At 43.5% G+C, this 23,287-nt stretch overlaps 2 protein-coding genes across 4 annotated transcripts in view; one reads left to right on the top strand and one right to left on the bottom strand.

Moving 5' to 3' along the window:
* The window catches only part of WDPCP (WD repeat containing planar cell polarity effector), a 361,726-nt gene extending 353,344 nt beyond the window's left edge, over positions 1–8,382 (bottom strand). The window contains exon 1 of one of the 3 annotated variants that reach the window (XM_075596138.1): positions 7,857–8,382. The gene's annotated coding sequence lies outside the window, so the exon portion shown is untranslated. The remainder of the gene's footprint in view (positions 1–7,856) is intronic. The other 2 variants (XM_075596140.1, XM_075596139.1) reach the window with 2 other exon arrangements.
* A 167-nt stretch (positions 8,383–8,549) lies between these two features.
* MDH1 (malate dehydrogenase 1) lies at positions 8,550–21,831 on the top strand. Its single transcript, XM_075596142.1, has 9 exons — positions 8,550–8,709; positions 14,145–14,243; positions 15,047–15,143; positions 16,553–16,728; positions 18,502–18,624; positions 19,232–19,408; positions 20,542–20,655; positions 20,843–20,932; positions 21,497–21,831. Exons 1-9 carry the CDS (start codon positions 8,707–8,709, stop codon positions 21,620–21,622), a joined length of 1,005 nt encoding a protein of 334 aa, XP_075452257.1. The 5' UTR covers positions 8,550–8,706; the 3' UTR covers positions 21,623–21,831.
* The last annotated feature ends 1,456 nt before the right edge of the window (positions 21,832–23,287 follow it).

Here is a 23,287-nt window from a genome sequence, read left to right as displayed (position 1 = left end):
ATACCCTCGTGTGTAAGTGTGGAGTGATTACACAGAGGAGTGCACCACAGAGGAGTTCCTCACCAGGACCATCCACAAGCGGACGCTGGGATCCTGATGAGGTGGAGGCGCTGCACTGGATATAGGTAGGACTCAAGCACACTACCTCAGCTGCCTGTCTGGGTTGGCAATCCCCACACAACATCATGCGGGAGACTCAGGAGTCCTGTTGCCAACAGGTGCACCACCAGACACCACACTGTAATGGGGGCTGGTTAGACCACAGGGGCCAATGTGAGATTGGGTGGGTCAGGCCAGGCCAGAAAATCCGTTACAGGTATGAAGCAGTGGGTCTCTGGAGCTAAGCTCTCGGGACCCCCTGCTTTCTGAGATACTAACCTTCCAAATGTGCTGCCTCTAGCATCCCCGACTGGGTGGAGAATATGGAGGCTTAAATGTCCCGCAGCATGGGAGGCAATAGGAAGCTACGGCATCATACGGCGACGCTCCTTATTGGCCCGTGTGACGCACGAGCTGTAAACCTGCATGCAGAACCGGCAGCACTTTCGGAAGTATCTCGGAAAGCAGTGGTACCAGTAGCTGAAATTAACGCAGTAAAGCTCCGGAGATCCCCTGCTATTTAAAATGTTTCATTAAATGTTAATTAAAATGTGTTGGAATGTTCCGTAAGAGACCTCTTCTTGCCCTTTGGAGCGTTTTTATGTTTTTATTTAGGAATCATCAGTGATGCTCTATTCAGGAGATATAAGGATTTGAAATATGAAGTGTTCGGGAGTTTAAAATGAAGCTCTCCATCAGAGCAGTCTAAAGTTTACCATAGTAATCTCAAATTCAAGAAGTTAAGAAAATCATGTGTAGCACCCTTGGGGGCATGCTAAAGTTTTCCTAGTCAGTCCTGGTCCCTTAGGGAGTTAAGGGGTTCCTTACAGGCCCTAGTATGTTGCATATTCCATGTAACTTATTTAATGTTTCATTTTAAAAGTTAGATGTCTGGCTACGCCTGGATTCTAGAACAGCGGTGCGCAAACAGGGGGGCGGGAGAATTTCTAGGGGGGTCGTGGTGGTTACAGGGGCCCCGCGCTCTTCCCCACAGCATTTAAATGATATGCCAGGGAGGCGTGAGGCATCTGTAACTCACTTACCTGCTGCCAGCCGGTTGTTCGGCGACGCGTCGCCATGGCAACGTGGCGTCAAATGATCCCGCGGGGTCATGTGACGTCACGCATCGCCATGGCAACGTGGCGTCAAATTATGTTGCGGGGTCATGTGACATCACGCGTTGCCATGGCAATGCAAGTCAAATGACGCGATGGGGTCATGTGACCACACATGACCCGCGACGTGATTTGACTCTGAGTCATTGGGAGAGGGGAGGGGGGTAGCGAACGTTGCTGCTCCCGGGAAGGGGGCGGCAGCCCAAGAAGTTTGCGCGCCCCTGTTCTAGAAGTTGCAAGAAGGGTTACCCTGTAGGGGATGGCTCTGTGTATGTAAGCCCACCCTTTAATTTGCCCAGCAACAGGGGTGGGGAACAGAGTTTATAAATGTTTAGAATTTAGCCATTTTTCTTCAGATACCAGGAGGTACCAGAGGAGGCGGGGAGTCTCCAGGCTCACCTAGCCTGTAAAGGGGTAACAGTTTTGTTGTTTTCAATGGTAGGGAAAGTTTACCAGCTTAGAGCCCTGGAGATAGAAAAAAACCAAAAGACAGCAGCGCACAGCCAAGGGAGCCAGGGTCAAAATAGTGGTAAAAAAATAATTATAACATCACCAAAAAGGAGGTACACAGAACCTCGTACGCGTTTCACACCTAGAGACACTGCACTGAGGACTCTGCCACAGTAGGGAACAGATTTCCATCGCAGGGCTTATAAGAAGACCTGTGTGGGACAGTCAGGAATTTTGGAAAACAAGTTTCCAGATCTGTCCTGGGCAAAGCAAAAGATTTGAAAAAGTGTTAAGCTATCTGTAAACCCCATGGTGGAGGACACCAATGTGCATGGATCTAATACCATATTGAAAACCAGTCCAGTTATCCCCTGAAGTTGAAGCACCTGTTAATAAAGTTTCAAAAGTTCCTGGCGATCTCTAGTTTTATTTACTCCTCCTCAAGAGTCTGCACGGACCTTCAGCACCCTGAGAGACCAAGGTAAACTGCTGGGCACCCACACAACCGTTAAGCAAAATTCTGCTTAAAAAGGGAAAGTAAGACACTAGGGACTGTTTATTTTTGGTGTGACCCCCTTCACCTTAGCCAGGGGGGATAGGGGTGTTACACATGATTTGTAACACCTTAAAAAACAATAATCAAAGAAGAGCAGGACATGCTTTAAGGGCAGGATACTAACATTATATGAGAAACTCATATAGAGAGGGGTCTGGGGAGGACTGCTGCTTTAACACTTCTTTTTTGTATAGAAAGGACATAGGAGCAAAATTCTGCCAAAATATTTAGATGCTGAAATAAGGCACATAAAGCAGTTATATTGTGAAACAGCTAGAGTGGGGTTAAATCCCCAGATATTCATTGTGCTGCAGTGCTTGCCAGGACATATATGGAGCTATGCTAATCAAGGTAGGAGCGCCTGCTAGCTAAGGCCGTGATTATACAGGAAAATGTGCGCGTGCCGCTGTCTGTTTAAAAAAACATTTAAAAAAACAATAGCAGAGCACATACCTGTTGAGGTGTGCGCGCCGCGTGGAGCTGCAGGGCGGCTGTCTCCTGGCGCAATCTGCAGATTTGTTCTTGGCTGGCGACGGCTGCGTCACATGAGCAGTTCCAGCCAATGAGGGCCAACCGCTCACGGCCAAGCCTCCTTTCCACCGGCTCCCTGGTATAATCACTATGCTGCTCGGCAGCAGCGCTGGGTGGCGTCATAGAATAGCGCTGCCGCCTTGCAGCAGTTGGTATAATTGAGCCCTTAGGCCTCGTCCAGGCAGAGAGCGAGCGCGCTCTGGCTCGAGCACCGCGCAGTGAGAGCGGGGGTGATTAATACCCAGTGTAGTTGCGCACGAGGGGGGGGCGGGCCCGTGACATGACCAGGGCAAGTGCGACAAATTCAAAAGAATTTGTCTCGGCAAGCAGCTGAGCGCGGAGCACGGGCGAACGCACTTAGGACAAACACATTGTCGCAATGTGTTTGATAGCGCTGAGCACGAGCGCGCACGCTCAGCTTCACCCTGGACGCGGCCTAAGAGACAGGAGAGGGGGTGACTATATAAAGATAAATAACTGCTTTTGTAGCACTAGGCTTCTGGGACCTGGAGGAATTAACCTCTGCTCTACATTACCCTTGGAGCTTCACTGAGAGCTGTTAATCACTAGTGTTGACCTTTTGGGCTAAGTGAACCCGCCTTACCTCCAACACCACAGCTACCCTATAAGGCAGCGGTTTCCAACCTTTTTTTGGTTAAGGAACCCTATGTGAAATTCTGAGGAACCCCAACCCTCTCTAAAGCGTCTGAGATTAGATGCATTGTAAATTCTTCTATATTTGGTAAAATTTTAAAATTGTAGGGAACCCTTTAGGGATGCCAGGGGAACCCAAGTTGAAAAACTCTGCTATGAGGATTCTCATAACAGTGAATGCCACACTCTGAAAGTAGAGACTTAGGTAACCTCATTGGGAACTTTATCTCTCTAGTACAGCACTGTTGGGGTTAAGTGCATCAATACAAAGAAATATACCGGCGCCTCAAAAAGTCAATAATACAGTGAATGTCCTGACCATATGGCATGAACCAGTCCTGTTGAACTAGAAATCCTCTGATGATTCTTGATAGTTGTCTCACCACATGAGAAAAGAAAACCAGAAACCGAACATAGTATATAACTGTATAGGATACTAAAACCATAAAATCTATAAAACTAAATAATGACACACAAACGCTTGAGAAAGGCCTATCTAGGTCGAAACGTTTTGTGGCGCAAATAAATTAGCTTGGTATCAAATCCGTAGAGCGTTGGATCCCCTTTTTCCCCTGAGTATTGCCTTGGAATAATTGTGACAGGAGTGTACGGCCGACACACAGAGCAGCACTTGGAGGTGGAGTGACAGCGGTGGGTTCCGCATCAGTGGTGGTCCGCACGGCCGGGGGACGGTCTTTCACCGGTGAAGACTTCAGCCCCTGAGAGTGGACATTACCCGTGGAGTTACTACTTGCTGTGCCTACCTTTATTTGGCTTCTTGTGAGTAGGGTTTCAATTTTGCCCATCTGGAGCAGCAATCAGTGTTTACCTTTTATGTGTATGTCACAATTTTTATTAAATCAGTCTATTATAGTTGGCAAATTGCAGGTTTTTTAGTCTTTGTATGTTGCCCATTATATGGGTGTCTGTTTTGTAAGTTATAGTTTGTTTACCAGCAGTTCCCGAGTTTGTTATAAGTGTTGTTCTGTGTTTGTGTGTCATTATTTAGTTTTATAGATTTTATGGTTTTAGTATCCTATACAGTTATATACTATGATCGGTTTCTGGTTTTCTTTTCTCATGTGGTGAGACAACTATCAAGAATCATCAGAGGATTTCTAGTTCAACAGGACTGGTTCATGCCATATGGTCAGGACATTCACTGTATTATTGACTTTTTGAGGCGCCGGTATATTTCTTTGTATTTGTTGTGTGTATAGTCTTATCTATATTTTTTCCTGGCAGCCTTCCTAATTTTCAGGCACTGTGGTTATTACTCCTAGATTTTATAGTACACTACTTTTTATTTAAGCATTAGCGCTGTAGCACTTACACCTTTTTCACACGTTAAGTGAATCAATGTCACTTATCCAATATCCTAGGCACTACAGCTGTAGTGTATCGCTGTTATCTGGACACTGAGGGATTTAACCCCTACATATATCTCCTTGATAGGCTGCTACTAGCATTAAGTCCACTGCAGGTCGGTCTTAGGGCAAGGCGGTCGCCTCGGGCCACACGCCTTAGGAGGCTCCTCGCGGCGCCTGGATCCAACTTTCATTCGACCGGAGGGGGGAGCTGGTGGAGGGAGTGTGGGCATCCCCCCTCCTCCTCCAGCTGCCCCTGGACTGGCAGAGAGGTAGGTGTGTGTAAGGGGGGGGGGGGGTGTGATAGCTCTTACCTTCTCCGCAACGAGCCGCCTCCTGGCAATGTGACGTCACGACACCGTGATGGTGTGTTGACATGCAACGTGATGTCACATGATGCTGGGGGAAAAGGAGTGCTGCTTGTCAAGGTAAGTCCCCCCCCTTTTTTTTTCTTCTTCTTACAGGGTGGGCCCCTCAGCCAGCATGCCGCCTTGGGACCCGCAAAGCCTTAGGCCGGCCCTGCGACTGCTACTATATTTTCTGACAAGCAGATGGCCTGCTATCTACCCCCCGAAGACCGGCGTTTTTCCTCCACATTAGTTTTGCTATTAATGCATATATTTCTTACTAGGTGTTCTTTGTAACCATAGTCATAAATGAGATCTCACCATTAACTATGCACAAATATAACAGTGTCAACACGACATTTGCTATGGTTACAAAACACCCTTTGTTTGTTGTGTAGCCGAGCCCCTTACCTCCAATGCGGGGAAGGGGGGGGGGCTACGGCTGCTCTGCCGGGACTGAGGGCGGAGTAGGGACTGCAGGGAACGCCAGGTAGAGCGAGGTGACCGAGTCGCCGGAGCTCTGCAGCGCACCCGACAGCGGGGGCTGCCATGTTGTTTTGCTTGCGCATGCGCGAGGGAAAGCATGCGCCTGCGCAGTACGGGGGTGTGAACGGCGGCCATTACACAAGCTCCGCAGAGGAGACCTAGGGAATACAAGATCCAGCAGCCTCAGAGGCTGCATCATCACATGGGCAGGTTTAGCCAATAGGGCTCCCAGATCCGCGGAAAGGAAGCAGTGAGGTTTGGCGCGAATCTGGACCACGCGAGTCGGAAGCAGGACGCAGAGGAGTGAGATAGTGTTCCAGGTGCCAGTAGCCCTGGAACAAGGCCAGCTTTCTGCTGTTGGCCCCAGCTAGTCCCTGACTCACGGTAGTGCCAGCGCTTGTATAGGGAAGGCCTTTTCAGTTAAGGACACCCCTTTAGTTTGCTGTTAGTGCTGCTACATCAGTGACAGAGCCACGCAGCGATCTACGGTCTGGGACCAGACCACGGGTCATTATAGACACTCATAGGGACATACTCCAACGGGAGCTCCCTCAGAGGCGGACGACTTCGTGAAAGGAGCGGATAAATCGCATCGTGGTATCACTCTGCGGTCCGACGTATCCACGCTACAGTTTGACCTGGTCTGGCCTAAGACCAAGAAGGTACCAACGTGCACCACCGGCCATACACAGGGCTAGCGCTACTCCTCACACACTTTGGGGTGGGCCTGTCTTGTGGACACTGGGTGGTTAGGTGCCCAGGGCACCCTTATAACTTTGGGGAACCCTCACCGGGGTGTGAACCATGTGGTGGTCAGACAGTGAGGGTACTGCGTGGGTACGGCTTTGGTGGCCTTGTATAGTATCATGTTTATCAGTTATATGCCAGTAAATATGAGTTAGCTATACTGTTTGTATCCTTATTCGTTACTAGTGGGTTCCTGTTAGAGGTTATCCTACTGCGTTAGGATCTCTCTCAGGTGGAGGCGCTGAATATCAACGAACGTGACCACCCCAGGCTTCCAGTGGCGGAGGATCAGGCCTCCCGTAAGCCACACAGGTACGGCAGCACAGGTAGTTTCCCTTACATACGGGGAAAAGGGGATACAGTTGCATGGGTGTTTATACTATTCCCATTTATTTGATGATTATCATAATAAAGTTTATGTTTTAAGCATTTTTGTATCATCCATATGATCTTTTCCTATTGCTTAGTAGTGTGGAACACTAGGGGGTTCTCTTTCCTCTTTCCCATGTTCTAGTTTGAAAGTACTGTATTACCCGTTAGCAGCTATACATTCCCTACCTAGGCTGAGCGACAGTTTGAGTTTCTCTTTGTTAGAGATACTCTATATCCTTCAGATGATCTTTCCCAAACTGGGGTGACATTTTCTATTAAAATATCACTTTTTGATAATTAAACCCAAATATGTAATTTATGTGTTTGTTGGTTTACTTTGATCCAGACATTTTACTCATGGGATTCTTGGACAGTTATGGCTCAACCCAACCAATCTCTGAACAAAACACAACCAATTATTTAAACAAAGCCAATCGATTATTTAAACAAACCTAACCACTTACCCAAACCGGACCAATTACTTACCAAAACCCAACCAACCACTTACCCAAACCCAACCACCCACCAAAACCCAACCTCCCACTTACCCAAACCCAACACCCACTTACCCAAACCCAACCAATCACTTACCCAAACCCAACCACCCACCAAAACCCAACCCCCCACTTACCCAAACCCAACCACCCACTTACCCAAACCCAACCAATCACTTACGCAAACCCAACCACTTACCCAAACCCAACCAACCACTTACCCAAACCCACCCAACCACTTACAAAAAACCTACCCAACCAACCACTTACCCAAACCCAACCAATTATTTACCCAAAGCCAACCAATTATTTAACCAAACAGAACCAATTACTTACCCAAACCCAACCACTAAAACCCAACCACCCACTTACCCAAACCCAACCAATCACTTACCAAAACCCAACAAACCACTTACCATAACAGAACCAGTTACCCAAACCCAACAAATCACTTACCCAAACCTAACCAATCAGTTACCGAAACCTAACCAATCAGTTACCCAAACCCAACCAATCACGTACCCAACCAATCGTAGCACGGCCTTTTCGATTAATTATATGACGCCCACAAAAGTCACAGGTTGTATGAAGAATAACCTAAGGAAAGGAGCCTGGGAGAGACATGAGCAGCACCGTACCTCCGTCACCCCGGGGTGTCCCCCTGCTGTATGACTCCCCTGCCGCTGCTATCCCCGGTGCCCGGGCGGACACGACGTTGCGTTGAATCTCAGCAGCACAGTGAGGCTCCTCCCTCCGCTCTCTCCGGCGGCCTGTGCTGCACAGGCTGAGGCGTCACGTCGTCTCCTAGCAACCATCCTATCGGGGCGCCGCTGGGGGGTGCATGCAAGGAGACTGCCCTGAGCTCACGCTGCCGTCATCAGCCCGTTCCCGCTCCTTCCCTCTCAAGTGATTGGTGTAGTCCAGGAGTCAATCACAGCTAGTCCAGAAACAATGCAGCAGCCCGAACCGTGTATTATTTTGTTATTTTAAAAGTGTAGCCACAATGACGGTGGAATCGCATGTGGGATCAATGTATGGTACTGATATGCTTAATAGGGGATTGAAGCCTAATCAATATACATACAACTACCACAACGTGACTGTTATTTATTCTTAAATTAGTTTGCAATTCATATAATTCATCACCACGCGAGATGTGTAACATGATCCCTACCATACTCCCACCCGCGGAGTGATACCTTTAACTGCTGACGCAACCCGCGTTGCATGCTGGGTCTTGTAGTCCGCGTTATTTTGCCAACGTTGGAAGTCGCGGGCGCGTGCCCGACTGCAGACTACAAAATCCCCTCACTTCCTGCTGGCAGAGAGAGGAGGTGTGTGAGATCACGTGTTCCCCTGCGTAGCTTTGCCCTCCCTGGAATCGCTGTGTAGAGGTGACCTGCAGTGACTGAGAACAGTGTCTCCACAAGCAGCACTTCAGCTCACTCACTGCCGCCCGTGTACCCGCTGCACAGATCACCCAGCAACATGGTCTGTATATCCTCTGCCGCATATGTATTTGCAATGTCTCCTGCCTCGGTAGCCATATATAGGCAGGAAAGCCGTCTTTGCTAATCTCCCAAACTAGCACATGGTGACATGCCATTTTAATCTTTTGGGCTTCTTGCTTAGCTGCTAATAGATGTAAATTAAGCTGTGATTGAATGAACAGGTCGTTGGGGGTGTTTAAGGGTGATAATGTGCAGTGAATGGGTGAAATTTGCACACACAGCATTTCATTGCAATGTTCTCTTTGTGTATAGTATTTGGCATGTTACCAAGAAACCAACGCTGCAGTGTGTAACCTCTAGTGGTAATGCTGCAGGGAGTGACCTTCATTATGGCTTTGTCTCCCCTTTTTGTAAGGGAGTTGAGGCTTTAACAGAGGTGAAGGTCAGTGGAAGAACTCTATGCCTTTTGTGCACGCAGGCCTAGTAGTGACAGGACCAGAGGCTTGGGAAAATGCATATATACATTTTATTTAGGAGCCTCTTATTTCATTAGAACAGGGAAAACTATTCCCAAGTCAATATGAATAACAGGGCTGCAAATACTGCATTGCTGCGTCAGTCCCATCCCTGGTAAGTGATCGCAATAGATTAGTCAGTGGGTTACTTAAAGCAGAGGTCTTCAAGCATGCAGAAATATTATAAGCACTAAATCAGAATTATGACTGCCTATCATGGGTGTTTTTTATACTTTTCAATCCCACGAAATGTAAAAACGAGTGATGCATATTAACTTAAAATAAAGTCAAGTCACTGGATTAAAAGGTATAGGTAGGAAAAGTTGGCATGGGGTGTGGGGGTTTTTTTTCTGCATGTTGCTGTAATTGATTTCATTTAGTCCATTAACTATAAGGTTATCTATCATGTGAAAAAGGAATGTTTTGCTTTTCCAAATACACTGAATTCAAGCACGTCAACTATGGTTTGCAAAGTAATTATGCAATCGTTGGTTCAACAGAATACAATACACTTGACCTGCTGCTTGGAATACTTGGGTTTCTAACCAAGAGATATTAAGACTAGAAACCATCCAATGCTTCTAATTACAGACAGGCCAATGAGTATTCTAAAACTTGCCTTAAATTAGCCAGTTTACATGCTGGGTACATTTCAGTGACATTTCTGCAGAGGCTAATGGACCATCAGATTAACACAGCAGGGTTTTCTGGCAGTCCCATTCAGTTTAAATGGGACTGCCAGGGACCCCTGCTATTAATCAGACGGGCCATTAGTCTGTCTGCAGAAATGTTGCAGCATGTACCTGGGTCTTTTTGGAGATTGCCCCAGGTTTGTTTTAGAATAATCGCTGGCACTACAGTACCAATGAAGTGTAAAAAACACATACAGATGAAGGTCCTGCTTTAAGGAGTTTGTGTATAATGCACAATTTTTGACTCTTACCTGTGGTGTGCTGCCTTTCTTTGCTGTAATCAGTGGTTTTGGGTAAGATTATTAAACATGTCACTGTTCTTAATTCACTTATCCTGGGATAGACTGTTTTTACTTTAACCTTTAAGATGCTGGATGTTTGGCAACACCCGAGGGCCATGTGTGGCACAGGTGCCCCTAGTGCATTGGTATCCATGCCATACATATTACATCATATCGTACAAAAAAATAAACACTGTTAACCCTAAGGGGAAACTTACTGCAGCTTGCAGCACATTGTATTATATGTACCATGAGAAATGACTGGTTGCACAGACAAAACAAACTGAGCTGGGTGACATTTTGTTTCTATCTAGTTCTTACTCCGTTTTATTTTCATTTCTGGTTATTTTTATACAACTACATGTGCATTCTTGTCTCACCGTACCCATTTGGGCTTGGTTGCGGAATAGAGTATTTAAGCATCGGTCAGCCAACATGCCTCAGATTGCACTCCATATAATTGGAGAGGCTGTCCAAGGCTGACGAATGAGTAGCTGTGCTGCTGAATCTGCCATGAACCCTGTTCTTGGGACGCTTCACTGGCCGGACATAATTTAGCATACAAGTGACTATAATTGGTTGAGAGTGGACTAATTTTTGTGCACTGATGTCTCTGTGTGTTATCTAGAGTTGTATTTTAACAAAGGTGCCACCTCTTAAACCATATTTTGTGGATGGGAGTAGCGCCACCTTTTAGCCATGTCATAAATAACGACAAGTTAAATCCCTGTACTAACATGAATTTAAAAAAAAATCCATATGTTTCAAGGAGTAGCATTGGGTTAACGATGGACTGTTTTTTTATGGCATAGGCGTTCAGAATAACCTGACATTTAATTAGGTTAAATAGCTGAAATATCAAGTGGAGCAATTCTGGGGCAAAACAATATAAAATGGTAGCTATAGGCACTGGAGGGGGTTAACTTGGACAAATTGTTTCTTTTTGCAGGATACACAAACATGCATAAAGAACAGGATGCTTCTATATGGTGATATTCTCCTCACTGATCTTGTGTAGCCATCTTGCATTAGTCAGATCTCAAAACGGAAGCAATATTTTTAGCATCAACATTGAGAGAAGCAGTAATCGGTGAGATGTGTCATAAAGCCTGGTTTAACTTCTAGTCTGCTTTGTCTTGGCAATTTTTTTGTTTTCTGGATATAAAACGCTGAATAACTCTTAAGATACTGGTTAATTTCTAAGGTGCTCTCATAGCTAATTCTCCATTGATGGTCAATGGGTTTGCTAATCAGTGCACGGCCCAATAGGTTATTGGCTTGTTGTATAGAACATATCTCTATCTAGATCTATAATTCTTTCCCTTCTTTGTCCTGGAACTGGATTGTCTAATTCCTGTTCCCCTTTGCAGCTGGTAGGTTTTGTCTCCCTAGTTTAGATGGCTGTAATTTCCCCTGTCCCAGCAGCTAGCTGCATGTGTAAAAGGCAACATTATTGATACTTATGTTCTTTACACAGCCCTAGTCAGTGTTGGTTGCCTTAGCAACCTCCTATTCTCCTTAGCTGAGTGGGCTATTCCACCCCCTCTTGTCTCTGTTCACATTAGTCTGATCCTGAGACTATTCCTGTTTCCCAGATTCCGTTACACTTCCTTTCTAACCTAGCTGATGCTATTCACCTCCTGGCAATGATTACTGGTTTGTTTTTGTTTAGATTTTTCTTTCAATCTTTTTCCTTTATTGGAAACAAACGGGGAACAAATACAGGTACATTTCATTCGTATGAACATAAAGTACAATCATTGAATCCAAAAAAAGGCTTTTTTGTTTGGGGGGGGGGGGGAGGACGCACGCACAGGGGCGGGGGAGTGGGAAGTGTGGATGACTAACAGAAGGGGGAGGGGGGGGTTGAGAGCGGCTCACTCAGTCTTTTCATATTGGACGGAGCAACTGGTTCGGGAACTTGTTTATAGGGAAGTTGGGCCTCAGCGGGCTCGCCATGGCCCCCAGGTGTTGTTGAACTGGGGGATTTTCTGTGTGAGCATGGCCGTAAGTTTTTCCATGGTCATAACCGTGGTAATTCTTCTAGAGATCGTATTTTTTGAGGGAGCTTTTATGCTTCCAAGCGGCTGCGATAGAGGATTACTGTATTTTTTTACCTTACCCTACTATCAAGCACCCTCGCTATAGAGAAGCTCTCTCACTACACTATCATCTACAAGTGCCTTTGTGTGTCAATGCTTTCCCCAATAAAGTGAAGAAAAGGCAAAACTTGTGCTTGTAAAAGGAACGAGTTAAGCTATCTGGCCGTACTTATACCCAGCGTATACCCTGTGGCTCCAGAATATTTTCACTTTCCCCCAAACAATGCATTTTCTGGAACATTTACATTTTATGCAGTGGGATTTTCCACCCGGTCTTTTGTAACTTGCATTCATTTGCTACCAGCAGGAGGGCCTGCAATGCTTAGATCCAAAACACATGTTGATGGTCTTCCTTATGAAATATTCTTTCTGGGCCAATCTCCTGCTAGTTTTAATGCAGTTGCTCACGCGGATAACAAATGTTTCACACCTGCATTAAAATACATTATGTAACTATGATTTAAATATCCCTGCCTTCCTTGTGCTGGAGAAGGGAACTAGATGAAAATCCTGTCCCACATAGCATATTGGGTCGGGGCCTATGTAAGGGATAGATTAAAATGTTACCCAAGGTTTAATAGCGCTGAAAAAATGTAAGCACTGTGCAGTGACTCTAGCACTCAAGATCTGCTTGTAACTTAAGTTTTGGATAGAAAAGTGACTGCCATTTCCTCCTCAAGAAATATTTGCTTTGATTCATTATAATTTAAGGTTTAAACAAATCTTCCTTTTAGAGTACTCATTACTGTGAGTGTCAAACATTTCTTTACGAAGCACAGCCCAAGAGACAAAGTGAACATATGGCAGTTGCATTTGTTTATAATATTTCTCCACCCATGTCTTCATAGTTACCAAATGCTTTGGAGTGTATAATGTGTAATTTTATGGGTGGTTTTGAAGTGGAACTTCTTAGCTGGTACATACAAAAGTCTCATGGGGGTGGGGGGAAGGAAGTGCATGGGGATGAAAATTGAAACGAAAGTGAGGGGACTGCACATGTGAAGTAGCGGAAGTGACATCATTGTGGTTTGTTGGCTGCCTGCTAGGAGTTTTAGTTCGGTGCCTGGATGTCAAGCATCCGAATGGTATGGCCGAGTAACAAGTCCCGGCAACCCCTGCTATAGATGACAGGCACTGTACTTCAGTCTCTATAAACTGTCCAGTCCTAGAACACTCGCACACGACTTTTGCGTAACTGCATTTAGATACTTTACCATCCCAAATATATGTATCTTTACTAATCAAGTCCATTATATCATGTATTCAAAGTGATAGTATGGAAATTTCAACACTAAAATAATTTCTACTCCAATCTTTCATTGAATTAAAACCTCACCATCACAAATACAATTTCTGTGACAAGACAAAAGTTTAACTTACAACTTTTTGTATACAGGGAAATTGCACAAATGTATTTATTTTTCTCATGTAATGTTTGATTTAATGTGCACCGCTCTATTGGAGATTCAGGAAAGCACAATAATTGCCATATAGCACCCTGAGAAAATTGAAACTGACTCCACAAGAAGCAAATAAGAGCAACCTTTATGGGAAACTGAATCCTTTTTAAGGAAACAGATTTTTGCATTGATCAATTGTGGTGGAGTGTTTTTGGCCTACTGTGTGAGATTGCCCTTTATCATTTTGAAACCGAACTTCTCAGCCATACCATGTGACGTCTCTTTCTCAAGTTTAGCCTCCACCTGTCTCCTAGAAATACAGGCCTCGCATTCTACTGTAACTTATAAATCCTTTGACTTCTGAACATGGGGTTTTCCTGAAGGGCCTTTCTGCTTCCACCACCCTTGTCGTTCTACAAATGCAAACATGAGTGCAAGAGCGTTCGACAAAATGTTGACCACTTTCCATTTGTCTTATTTTACAGTCTGCGCCTATCCGGGTCCTGGTGACGGGAGCTGCTGGTCAGATTGCCTATTCCCTGCTATACAGCATTGCTAAGGGTGATGTCTTTGGCAAAGACCAGGTAATTTCTTGAATGGTATATTGTGAAAACAAACACGGTTTTCTTCATCCCCTCAAACTGTGCCCATTTCTCCTTGAATGCACCAACCATAAGAACAGTATGTTCATCAATGAGCCAAATTAATATTTGGTGCTTTTTGACTGAACTATTCACTCTTGATTTTGTATCCCTGTTTTTCTGTGTGGCCCCTCTTCCCAACACCTTATCTAATTTCCCTTAATGATACAAACACATTCTATCTTTAATCCCTCCCCTTTTGTGTGCATGTATCTTAAGAGATGTTCTTATTCGGAATCACTCCTCCGTCATCACTGGCATTTAAAGTGTTCAATAAAAACATCTGCACTCTTTGGCGTTTTCTGCAGCCCGATATCCTCTGTGCCGCTTTGCTCGCACAGTCCTGTTTTTGACTCCTTCCTCTATGCTTGGGAGAATCTAGTCTGGCCAAAAAATCCTTTAAAGCACCTGGTTGAGTTGTGCTAGATATAATCCTTACCAGGCCATTTAGTTCTTAGTTGGTAACCGTTTCAGTGCTGTAATCGCATGCATTGCAGGTCTCTCCCGCATGCAAAAGGTTAATACTAATGAAAGGAAAAAATGTTTTCTGAGATGGTGAAAAACTCAAAAGCCCAGGACTACTGAATCCATAGTACAACTTGGCAGACCTAAGGTCTGATAAGGCTTGTGAGGTGCATGCTTCAATATGTTGGTTATTGAGTCTTTAATACAGCCAGATTCATTAAAGTACTATGTACCTTATTGCATATTTATACTTCTGGACAATGTGTGTGCTCGCTTTCCAGCCTCTTGTCCTTGTTCTGCTGGACATCACTCCCATGATGACTGTGTTGGAAGGTGTCGTGATGGAGCTGGAGGACTGTGCTCTGCCACTGTTAAAAGGTAACATGTACATGATGTCACTTTGCATTGACGTCCGCAGGGCTGTCATTGCAAACCCTTTACATGTGCAGTATGCTTTGCTTGCACGGTCGTTGTACATTCTGAGTCTGTTCTTTCTGATCACTTTGTGGAAAGGCCTATCCACACTTCAACGGAATGAAACTCCTAGTATGTTTAACTGAACTGCACAAAAGTTGATAGTATTGTGGACTGTTGAACATGTTGCCATCTGAAAATGTTTTACGTATTGCATTATGAACTTCTTCCTGCAGTGTCTTTCCACTTGCTTGGTATGTTGTGATAACACACCATTTTTAAAAAGGCAATTCAAGCAAAATCTTTTTTTTTTTTTATTTTTTATTTTTTTTAATCCGTTCTGTAGTATTGGATAATACTTGCTGCATTGTATAATATTTTTTTTATTATTCAACATCTTAATGCTGTTTTTAATATACTGAGCATCCTTTGCTTTCTATAGCGGGTTTTGGCCTACCTCCCCAGCAGACAAACCCTGCAAGCTCTAAACCTAACGTGTGTGTCCAGCAGTGCAATACTTTCCTGTTTCTGATAATGATAACTTATTGCCAATATTCCCAGCATTTTCAGCAAACTATAACAATAGATGGTTACCTTAGTGATAGCAGAATACATTCTAGCTGCTTAATTACACTGACGGCTTGATTTAAACTGAAATGCAGCCATTTAGTGAACCCTGGTAAACGACTTAACACGGGAGAACGAATCGATCAGCAGCTTGGTTAATTACTTTTCAATAAAGTTAATCTAAGGCTGGGTATATTAAAAAAAACATTTTTTTTTGTGGGCGCAGCTTGGACTGCCTCTTTAATATAATCCAATAGTGTTCTATTGTAAAAAAAAAATACAAAATAGAATTTGCCATTTTGTTATAACGTTGGAATTGTTGTGTTTATGTTCTACACTGCATTTCAGTTGGTGCCTAAAAATAAAATAAGGTGTTGTGTATATTCTGTGAGATCTGCTTTTTGCAGGATTTTTTTTTTTTTTTTTTGCCCTTGCAGCCGTACCTGTCATCGGGTCACAAACCAAATACTGAAGCTGCATTTCCACTTCTGAAACCTTAATGTCCAAACTTAGTAACTCGCTCTGCTTTTATAATCTAGTTAGATCTGACTGGCTAAACATTCAGTGTTTTTTAGCTGTATTCAGCCCCTCTGTATAAAGGTTATATGTACACACTACCATACCCTGTTAATATTTGTGTATGGATTAGCAGATCTGCATAACTAATGTATACAGTCTTTGGTCATTTTAAAAGCTAATAAACTGATTTGTATATGACCGACGCTGCTAAACGAGCAGTAGTGAAGTTATTTCTCAGATAAGTTTTTTTGCGCAGCAATGCGAAAAGGTTCTTTCTTCTTTCCCAGAGGTTATTGCGACAGACAAAGAAGAAGTGGCCTTTAAGGACCTTGATCTAGCTGTTCTGGTTGGCTCCATGCCAAGGAGGGAGGGCATGGAACGGAAAGACTTGCTGAAAGCAAATGTGAAAATCTTTAAGTCCCAGGGTGCAGCCTTGGATAAGTATTCCAAGAAGAGTGTCAAGGTGACTGTTCTTAGCACTGCAGAACGTGTTGCATGTGATGTTGAAAGTAGTGGCTTCATGGAGGGCTTGACCAAAACAGAAAAACCTGAAACTGCTGCATGAAGTGGGGTTTGTATTGTACGCTTGCTGTTGCATTCTGATCCTGTTAAGGAGGCAAAACATACATTTGACAATATTCCTTGTTTGTGGTTTGAATTTCTTTATAATCCCCCATGTCTAAATGCTTTAGAAAGACAATACTTTGGAGGTAGTAGAAAGCTTGCCACGGGGGGGATAACAAAGGTATTTACATACAGGAACATGTGAATTGGGGGGCGACGAGTTCCAGGGCCATTACTCAATTTTCTTCATTAAACTCTGTACTCATTGAATTGTATTGCAAACAAGTTACTGTTGCGTAAACTTTATATTGTTGTGCACTTGGGTACTTTGGAACGATTTCCTGCCTTAGGAAAGCCCTCGTCCTTTTCCCTGCTGTTATCATGCAGTAGCTTTCCAGTCATACAAGCACTGTAGGTGGGGAGGCCTTTTGACATTTTGTGGGTGTGGTGTGTTTTTTTTGTTTTTTGTGGAGCAAATGGTTGATCTTTCTGTATCTAATATCGATAACATTTTTACATGGTGCCCTTGTGCAGGGTGCTGTTAATTAGTTGGTAAAATAAAGGTGTGGTAGCATAGAGTAAGATGTCATTGTGGTGGGGACATTATGGGTTGGGTGTCCGGTCTCTGGCTTTGGTCTTGTCCTGTGGCATGGTAATGGCTCTGACAATGGAGGCAATTGGTAGTGGGTGACTTGGGAGGGTTTTGAGAGACTTTATGAAGGGATGAGGGTAGGAGGGGGATTGTGGGTGGGGTGAGGGATGCTTGTTCCAGTGGAGGGGTGGTGGATAGGCAAATGATCAGAATTGAGCACAGGTGCTGGGGAGAGTGGGTTGGGAGGGCTGTGGCAGTTGGCGTGATGAGGGAGGGGTGACTGCTGAAAGGTAAGGGGGAGGGGGGGGGCGCGACAATGGACTGATTTTGTAGACCAGAGTGAGGAATTTGAAGAGACATGTTGGCTGGATTGCCAGTAGAGTTGGGAGAGGGGTGGGCATAGTGAGGGAGATTGAAGTGTACAGGCTACAGCATTTTGGATATGGAGGGGAGGGAGGAGTTACCATATTAACAATGGGGAAGATGAGGGAGTGTATGAGAAGTTTGGTCAAGGAGAGAGAAATTAGTGAATGAATTGTGGGAAGGAGAAATAGGTTTGGATGTCTGCAAAATAATGGAAAATTAGATGCCAAGAGGGGGCAGTGTAGAGCCAGCAGACAGGACCAAGAACTTGTGGGCGAGAAGATGAATTGTTGAAGGTGACCAGAGTAAGAGTGGTGGATGAGAGGGCGGTGTTGGTGAGGGAGGTGATTGACTGAAGAGGTTAAAGTGGCGCGTTTGGGAGATAAAGTAGATTTTAATATTTAACATTCTACCTTGCAGTACAGGAAATTACTCCCGTATAAAAACTACCTTTTTATATTTTCCTTTCTCTATCTTGATGGCTACCCTGGAATATAGGGGGAAGGAAGGGGGCTACTTGGAAACCCTGTTTCACTAAAATTTTACATTTGCATGGACATTAACCATTACGAATAACAAAACCAAGGTTGTTGTACAAATTAGAACCAGGCTTTTGAAAGCTAATAAAACTGATTGTTACATAAGTTATTAGAGTTGCCTTTGGGCATGTTGGGCTGCGCCTTCACGCTATAGAGGTATTAATTACTTGTTTGTTAGGTGGTTGTTGTGGGGAATCCAGCAAATACCAACTGTCTGACTGCACTGAAGTCTGCTCCGTCCATCCCAAAAGACAATTTTAGCTGCCTGACCCGTTTGGATCACAACAGAGCAAAAGCTCAGGTAAGACATGTGGGCTTGGGCCGGAAAAGTTGCATTTCTAAAAGTTCTTGACCACAAGCCACCCTTCAGTGGTCCAAAAAATTATCAAATTATTTGAAGTGGCAATCCTGCCATTTTTTTTCTAGGTGGTTCTCCAGAGCTGAACCTTGCACCTTTCAGCTCCTGGGACTCTTTCATTCCAGAGATACTCAGCTGGTGAAAATACTGGAGCATCCTGGTTTTTTAAGTGTTTAAATGGGTGTCCAATGGGAGACTTCGTATTTGCCCACAATTTGGTGGCCATCTTGTTTCCCTTGGAGGGAGATTTAAATCCGTAATATGGTAGGTGTTTCTGCCAGCAGAAAATAGAGCAGTTCAGCCAAGGAGAACTTCCCTTCCCCTCCCCTTGTTCCTGTTGTAGTAGAAAGGGTGGTATTGCCAATGTGCTTGCACTTCAGAGCTCTAGGCTTATTACGGTCTATAGAACAGCGTGCGAAGGTTAGATTCATAACTTGTAGTACATAATAAAAATATTGTATGTATGGTGAATCTTAAGAGTGGAAATCTCCTGTGGAACTGTGTTTTATGGAAGCAATATTGTGCTTTTATTCTGTTTCCTCCTCCTTAGCTTGCTTTAAGGCTGCATGTGGCTTCGGATGATGTAAAGAACGTGATCATATGGGGAAATCACTCCTCCACTCAGTATCCTGATGCTTGTCATGCCACTGTAAAAGTAGACGGAAAGAAAGTTGGGATTTATGAAGCTGTTAAGGATGACAGCTGGTTAAAAGGTGATTTTATTGCGGTAAGGAAGACTTTTTTTTATTTATTTTTTCCTCCCCCTCGCACATTTTGCAAATATTACAATTGACTGTAATGTCACTAACATAGATTTCTGTAAGAAGTAATTTCATCCGAACTATGAGGTTTTGATCGTTGCATAGTAGATGAGGTTGAAAAAAGACAGGTGTCCAAGTTCAACCTATGCTAAATTTAGACAACAGATACTTTATCCTATATCCATACTTGCTTATTGATCCAGAGGAAGGCAAACAAAAAACCCCAGTGACATATCATCCAATGATATCTCATAAGGGGAAAAATAAATTCCTTCCTGACTCCAAGAATTGGCAATCGGATTAATCCCAGGATCAACATCCTTCCCATGTAATCTTTCCTTTCTGAAAAGATGTCCAACTTTTTTTTTTTTTTTTTAAACATCTCTATTGTATCTGCCATCAGTCTCCATGGGTAATCCACACTTTAACTGCCCTTACTGTAAAAAAACCTTTCCTTGTGTTGCTGGTGACATCTCCTTTCCTCCAACCTTAAGGCATGACCCTGTGTCCTTTCTACTGCCCTTGGGATGAATAGTTCTTTTGACAGCTCCTTGTACTGTCCCCGACTATATTTGTATATAGTTATCATATCCCCTCTTTGATGCCTCTTTTCTAATGTAAGTAAATCTAATTTAGCTAGCCTCTCCTCATAAGTTAGAATGTAAATCTCCTTTATTAATTTGGTGGCTCTTCTCTGCACTCTCTAGTTCCATAATGTCTTTTCTAAGGAGCGGTGCCCAAAATTGTACTCCATATTCAAGGTGTGGTCTTACTAGAGAGAGCATTCAGAGGAGCCCAGGCTCTGGAACAACGCTCCCTATCAACAATAAGAAATCTCCCATGTTTCAAGGAATCTCATTAGGACCACCTTCTCTGACTCATTTGGGCACTAGTGCCCAAATGAGTCAAACATTGATTCGCGCATCAAAACTCTTATGTGGTTGGTGTGCTAAGGAAATAGTGCCAAAATCAAACATGGTACACATTACCGTTAAAATAAATAAAATGTTGGAATGGAACACAAAGTTTCCTCTTCTGCTGTTTGAACTTTATTTTTGTATTGATGCGTAGGTTTTTATTTTATTTTTTAATTCCCTAGACTGTGCAGCAGCGTGGCTCGGCTGTTATTAAGGCAAGGAAGTTATCCAGCGCAATGTCTGCTGCAAAGGCCATCTGCGATCATATAAGAAGCATCTGGTTTGGAACCCCAGAGGTAAATAATGGCTCTATTATTTATTTACTATTAAATGAGGATTTAAAACACTTGTGGGAGAATTCAAACATTTGATTTGCATCATTTGGATAATGGTATTTCAGTGTGGTGGTTTTTATTTCCGCTGTTTAATTTGTATGCACATACAGCGCTTTACAATCTGATCTCTATTTAAAATGTTTTTCAGGGAGAATTTGTTTCCATGGGGGTCATTTCTGATGGAAATACCTATGGAGTTGCTGAGGATTTGCTCTATTCATTCCCTGTTACAATCAAGGTAACAGTTGCCCTCCTGGCGCACTTCCTTGCATAAGGAATAACTTGTATTCATTTCACTTCCTTTTTATTCAATGACCTGGGGTTTCAATGCTCTTTATGCAGTCAGTACATTTCAATCGCTCATTTTATTTATTCAGCTGGTTCATCTCTTCATAGAAATATATCTATATCTTGATGGCAGATGAGATGAGAATCAATTTGCCCATCTAATCTGCCCATTTTCCCATCTGCTGTAAAAATATTTCACTGGATAAGACTTCTTCCTCTGTCCCATAAATAAAATCTCTTTTGGGAAAGCAAGCCATGGAAAAATAGATTTGTATTTATTTTTAGCAGTGTACTACAGTATGTTAAAGCCTGACCTGTTGGAACATGGCGAGTCTTTTCATCGTCATAATAAAACTGGGAACCTTATTTTGATCTTCAAATTATTTTATTAAAGTATCTCTTCATACATTTGAAACTGTACAATATTTTTAGGAATAGGATGCTCCTTGGCTTTGTTTTTACTTCGCTTTGTTTGTTTGTTTTTTTCACACCCCCCCCCCCCCCCCCTCAACAGAATAAGACCTGGAAAATTGTCGAAGGCCTCAATATTAACGACTTTTCTCGTGGAAAGATGGATTTAACTGCAAAGGAGCTTTTGGATGAAAAGGAGACTGCGTTTGAATTCCTCTCCTGTGCATGACTGGCCACTGATGCAAATATGCACTTAAACATGGAGAAAATAAAATGTTGTCTTTAAATCTAGTGCAAAGTGCGACTTATGTCAACTGTTAAATCTAGTATTCTCGTCACACTTGAATTACATTTTTGTATCTGTGACTAGTATGTTGTGAACCATTCCTAGAAATAGTGAATAAATAAAAAAATTAAGACAACCTAATGTGGTTTTAACACCCTTGTGGCTCTGTTCATTTGTGCTTGTGACATGTATGCAAATATACAGTAACAGGGCTCTCACTAGTGAATAATAAAAAAATAACTATTTTGTGGGTATATCGTTCAAAGGTCAAAAAGGAGGACCGGCACTCCAAATGCAAACCGTAAGTTCAATACTCAACATTTCGGCTCACAGGAGCTCTTGAGAGGCTCCTGTGAGACAAAACATTGAGTATTGAACCTAACAGAGTTTATCTAATTTTTAGTACAGAGGTCAGCGTGTTTTTGTGTAGTCCCAAAACACTATATTAGAACAATATATTTTCAGGGATTCGAGACCTTGTTTAAACTGGTTATCAGCTATGAGGTTCTCACAACTAGTAAGTTAGGCTGCGTCCCCGCTAGCGCTGAGTGTGCGGCGCTTGGCGAGGTGACTTGTATATAAATATATATGCATGTCCCCGCTCACACGATGCGCGCGCATATGCGCATGCACACGCTCACCGGCGCTTAAACAAATTTTTCTGACTTGCAAGCGCACTCAGATTCCCCTGCATCGTGTCAGTGAGCTCTCCAAGCATGAGCCATCTCAGCGCCAGCGGGGACAAAGCCTTAACCAGTTGCTCGGTATAATCTTCTGTACATGGCTGACGAGTACATAGAATTGCAAGAGAATGACAACAGATGACAAATACAAGCACTAATGGTGCATTACCTACAAACAAGTACTTAAAATATACTACAACTTATGTGGGGAAAAGCAGTGTCCTGCAGTATAATGGGGGGGGGGAAATGCTTTTTTTTTTTTTTTAAGGATGCAGTTTTAATATAAACAAAAAAATACTGCAGCAATCATTAGTAATAGGCTGTGAAAGTGAGCACCTCCCTGAAGGAGTCTTGCAACGCGCAAGATTAATCCTGTTGTGACTCGAGGACCCCGTAGCAGCATCCCAGCTGATTCCGATAGCTGTGACGTTACCTGATTCCCAGCAGTTGATCGGAGACATCAGCCGCATCCCGTCTGGCACGGAGATACAGCTGGGTTTTTTTTCATACTGCAGGGCACTCTGCTTTTTAAACAGAAGTCGTAGTATATTGTAAGTACTTGTTTGTAGGTAATGCACTATTAGTGCTTGTATTTGTCATCTCTTGTTGTTCACATGTATTTGTGATTGGATGAGGTGATCCTCACGAATCTTCAGAACCAGCTGCGCGGACCTATATGGATTTTCTACATATGGGTTTGTTCATTTGCTGATTAGTGCAATTTCAGCTGGATTGTCCCCTTAGGCGCCATAGGTTTTTTTATTTTATACATATTTCGCTTTCTGATTTAGAGATGGCCAGACCGGTTAGGCAGCCTTTGGACTTCAAGGACTATTGGAACTTTATCACTAAGTCATTTATTATATTCACATAACTAGCACTTGTTCACTAATTTTCATTACGTAGAATTTCACGCGCATGTTCC

Source organism: Ascaphus truei, chromosome 4 (genome assembly GCF_040206685.1).
Source record: "Ascaphus truei isolate aAscTru1 chromosome 4, aAscTru1.hap1, whole genome shotgun sequence".
NCBI lineage: Eukaryota > Metazoa > Chordata > Amphibia > Anura > Ascaphidae > Ascaphus > Ascaphus truei.
This window is presented reverse-complemented; position numbering and strand designations above follow the sequence as displayed.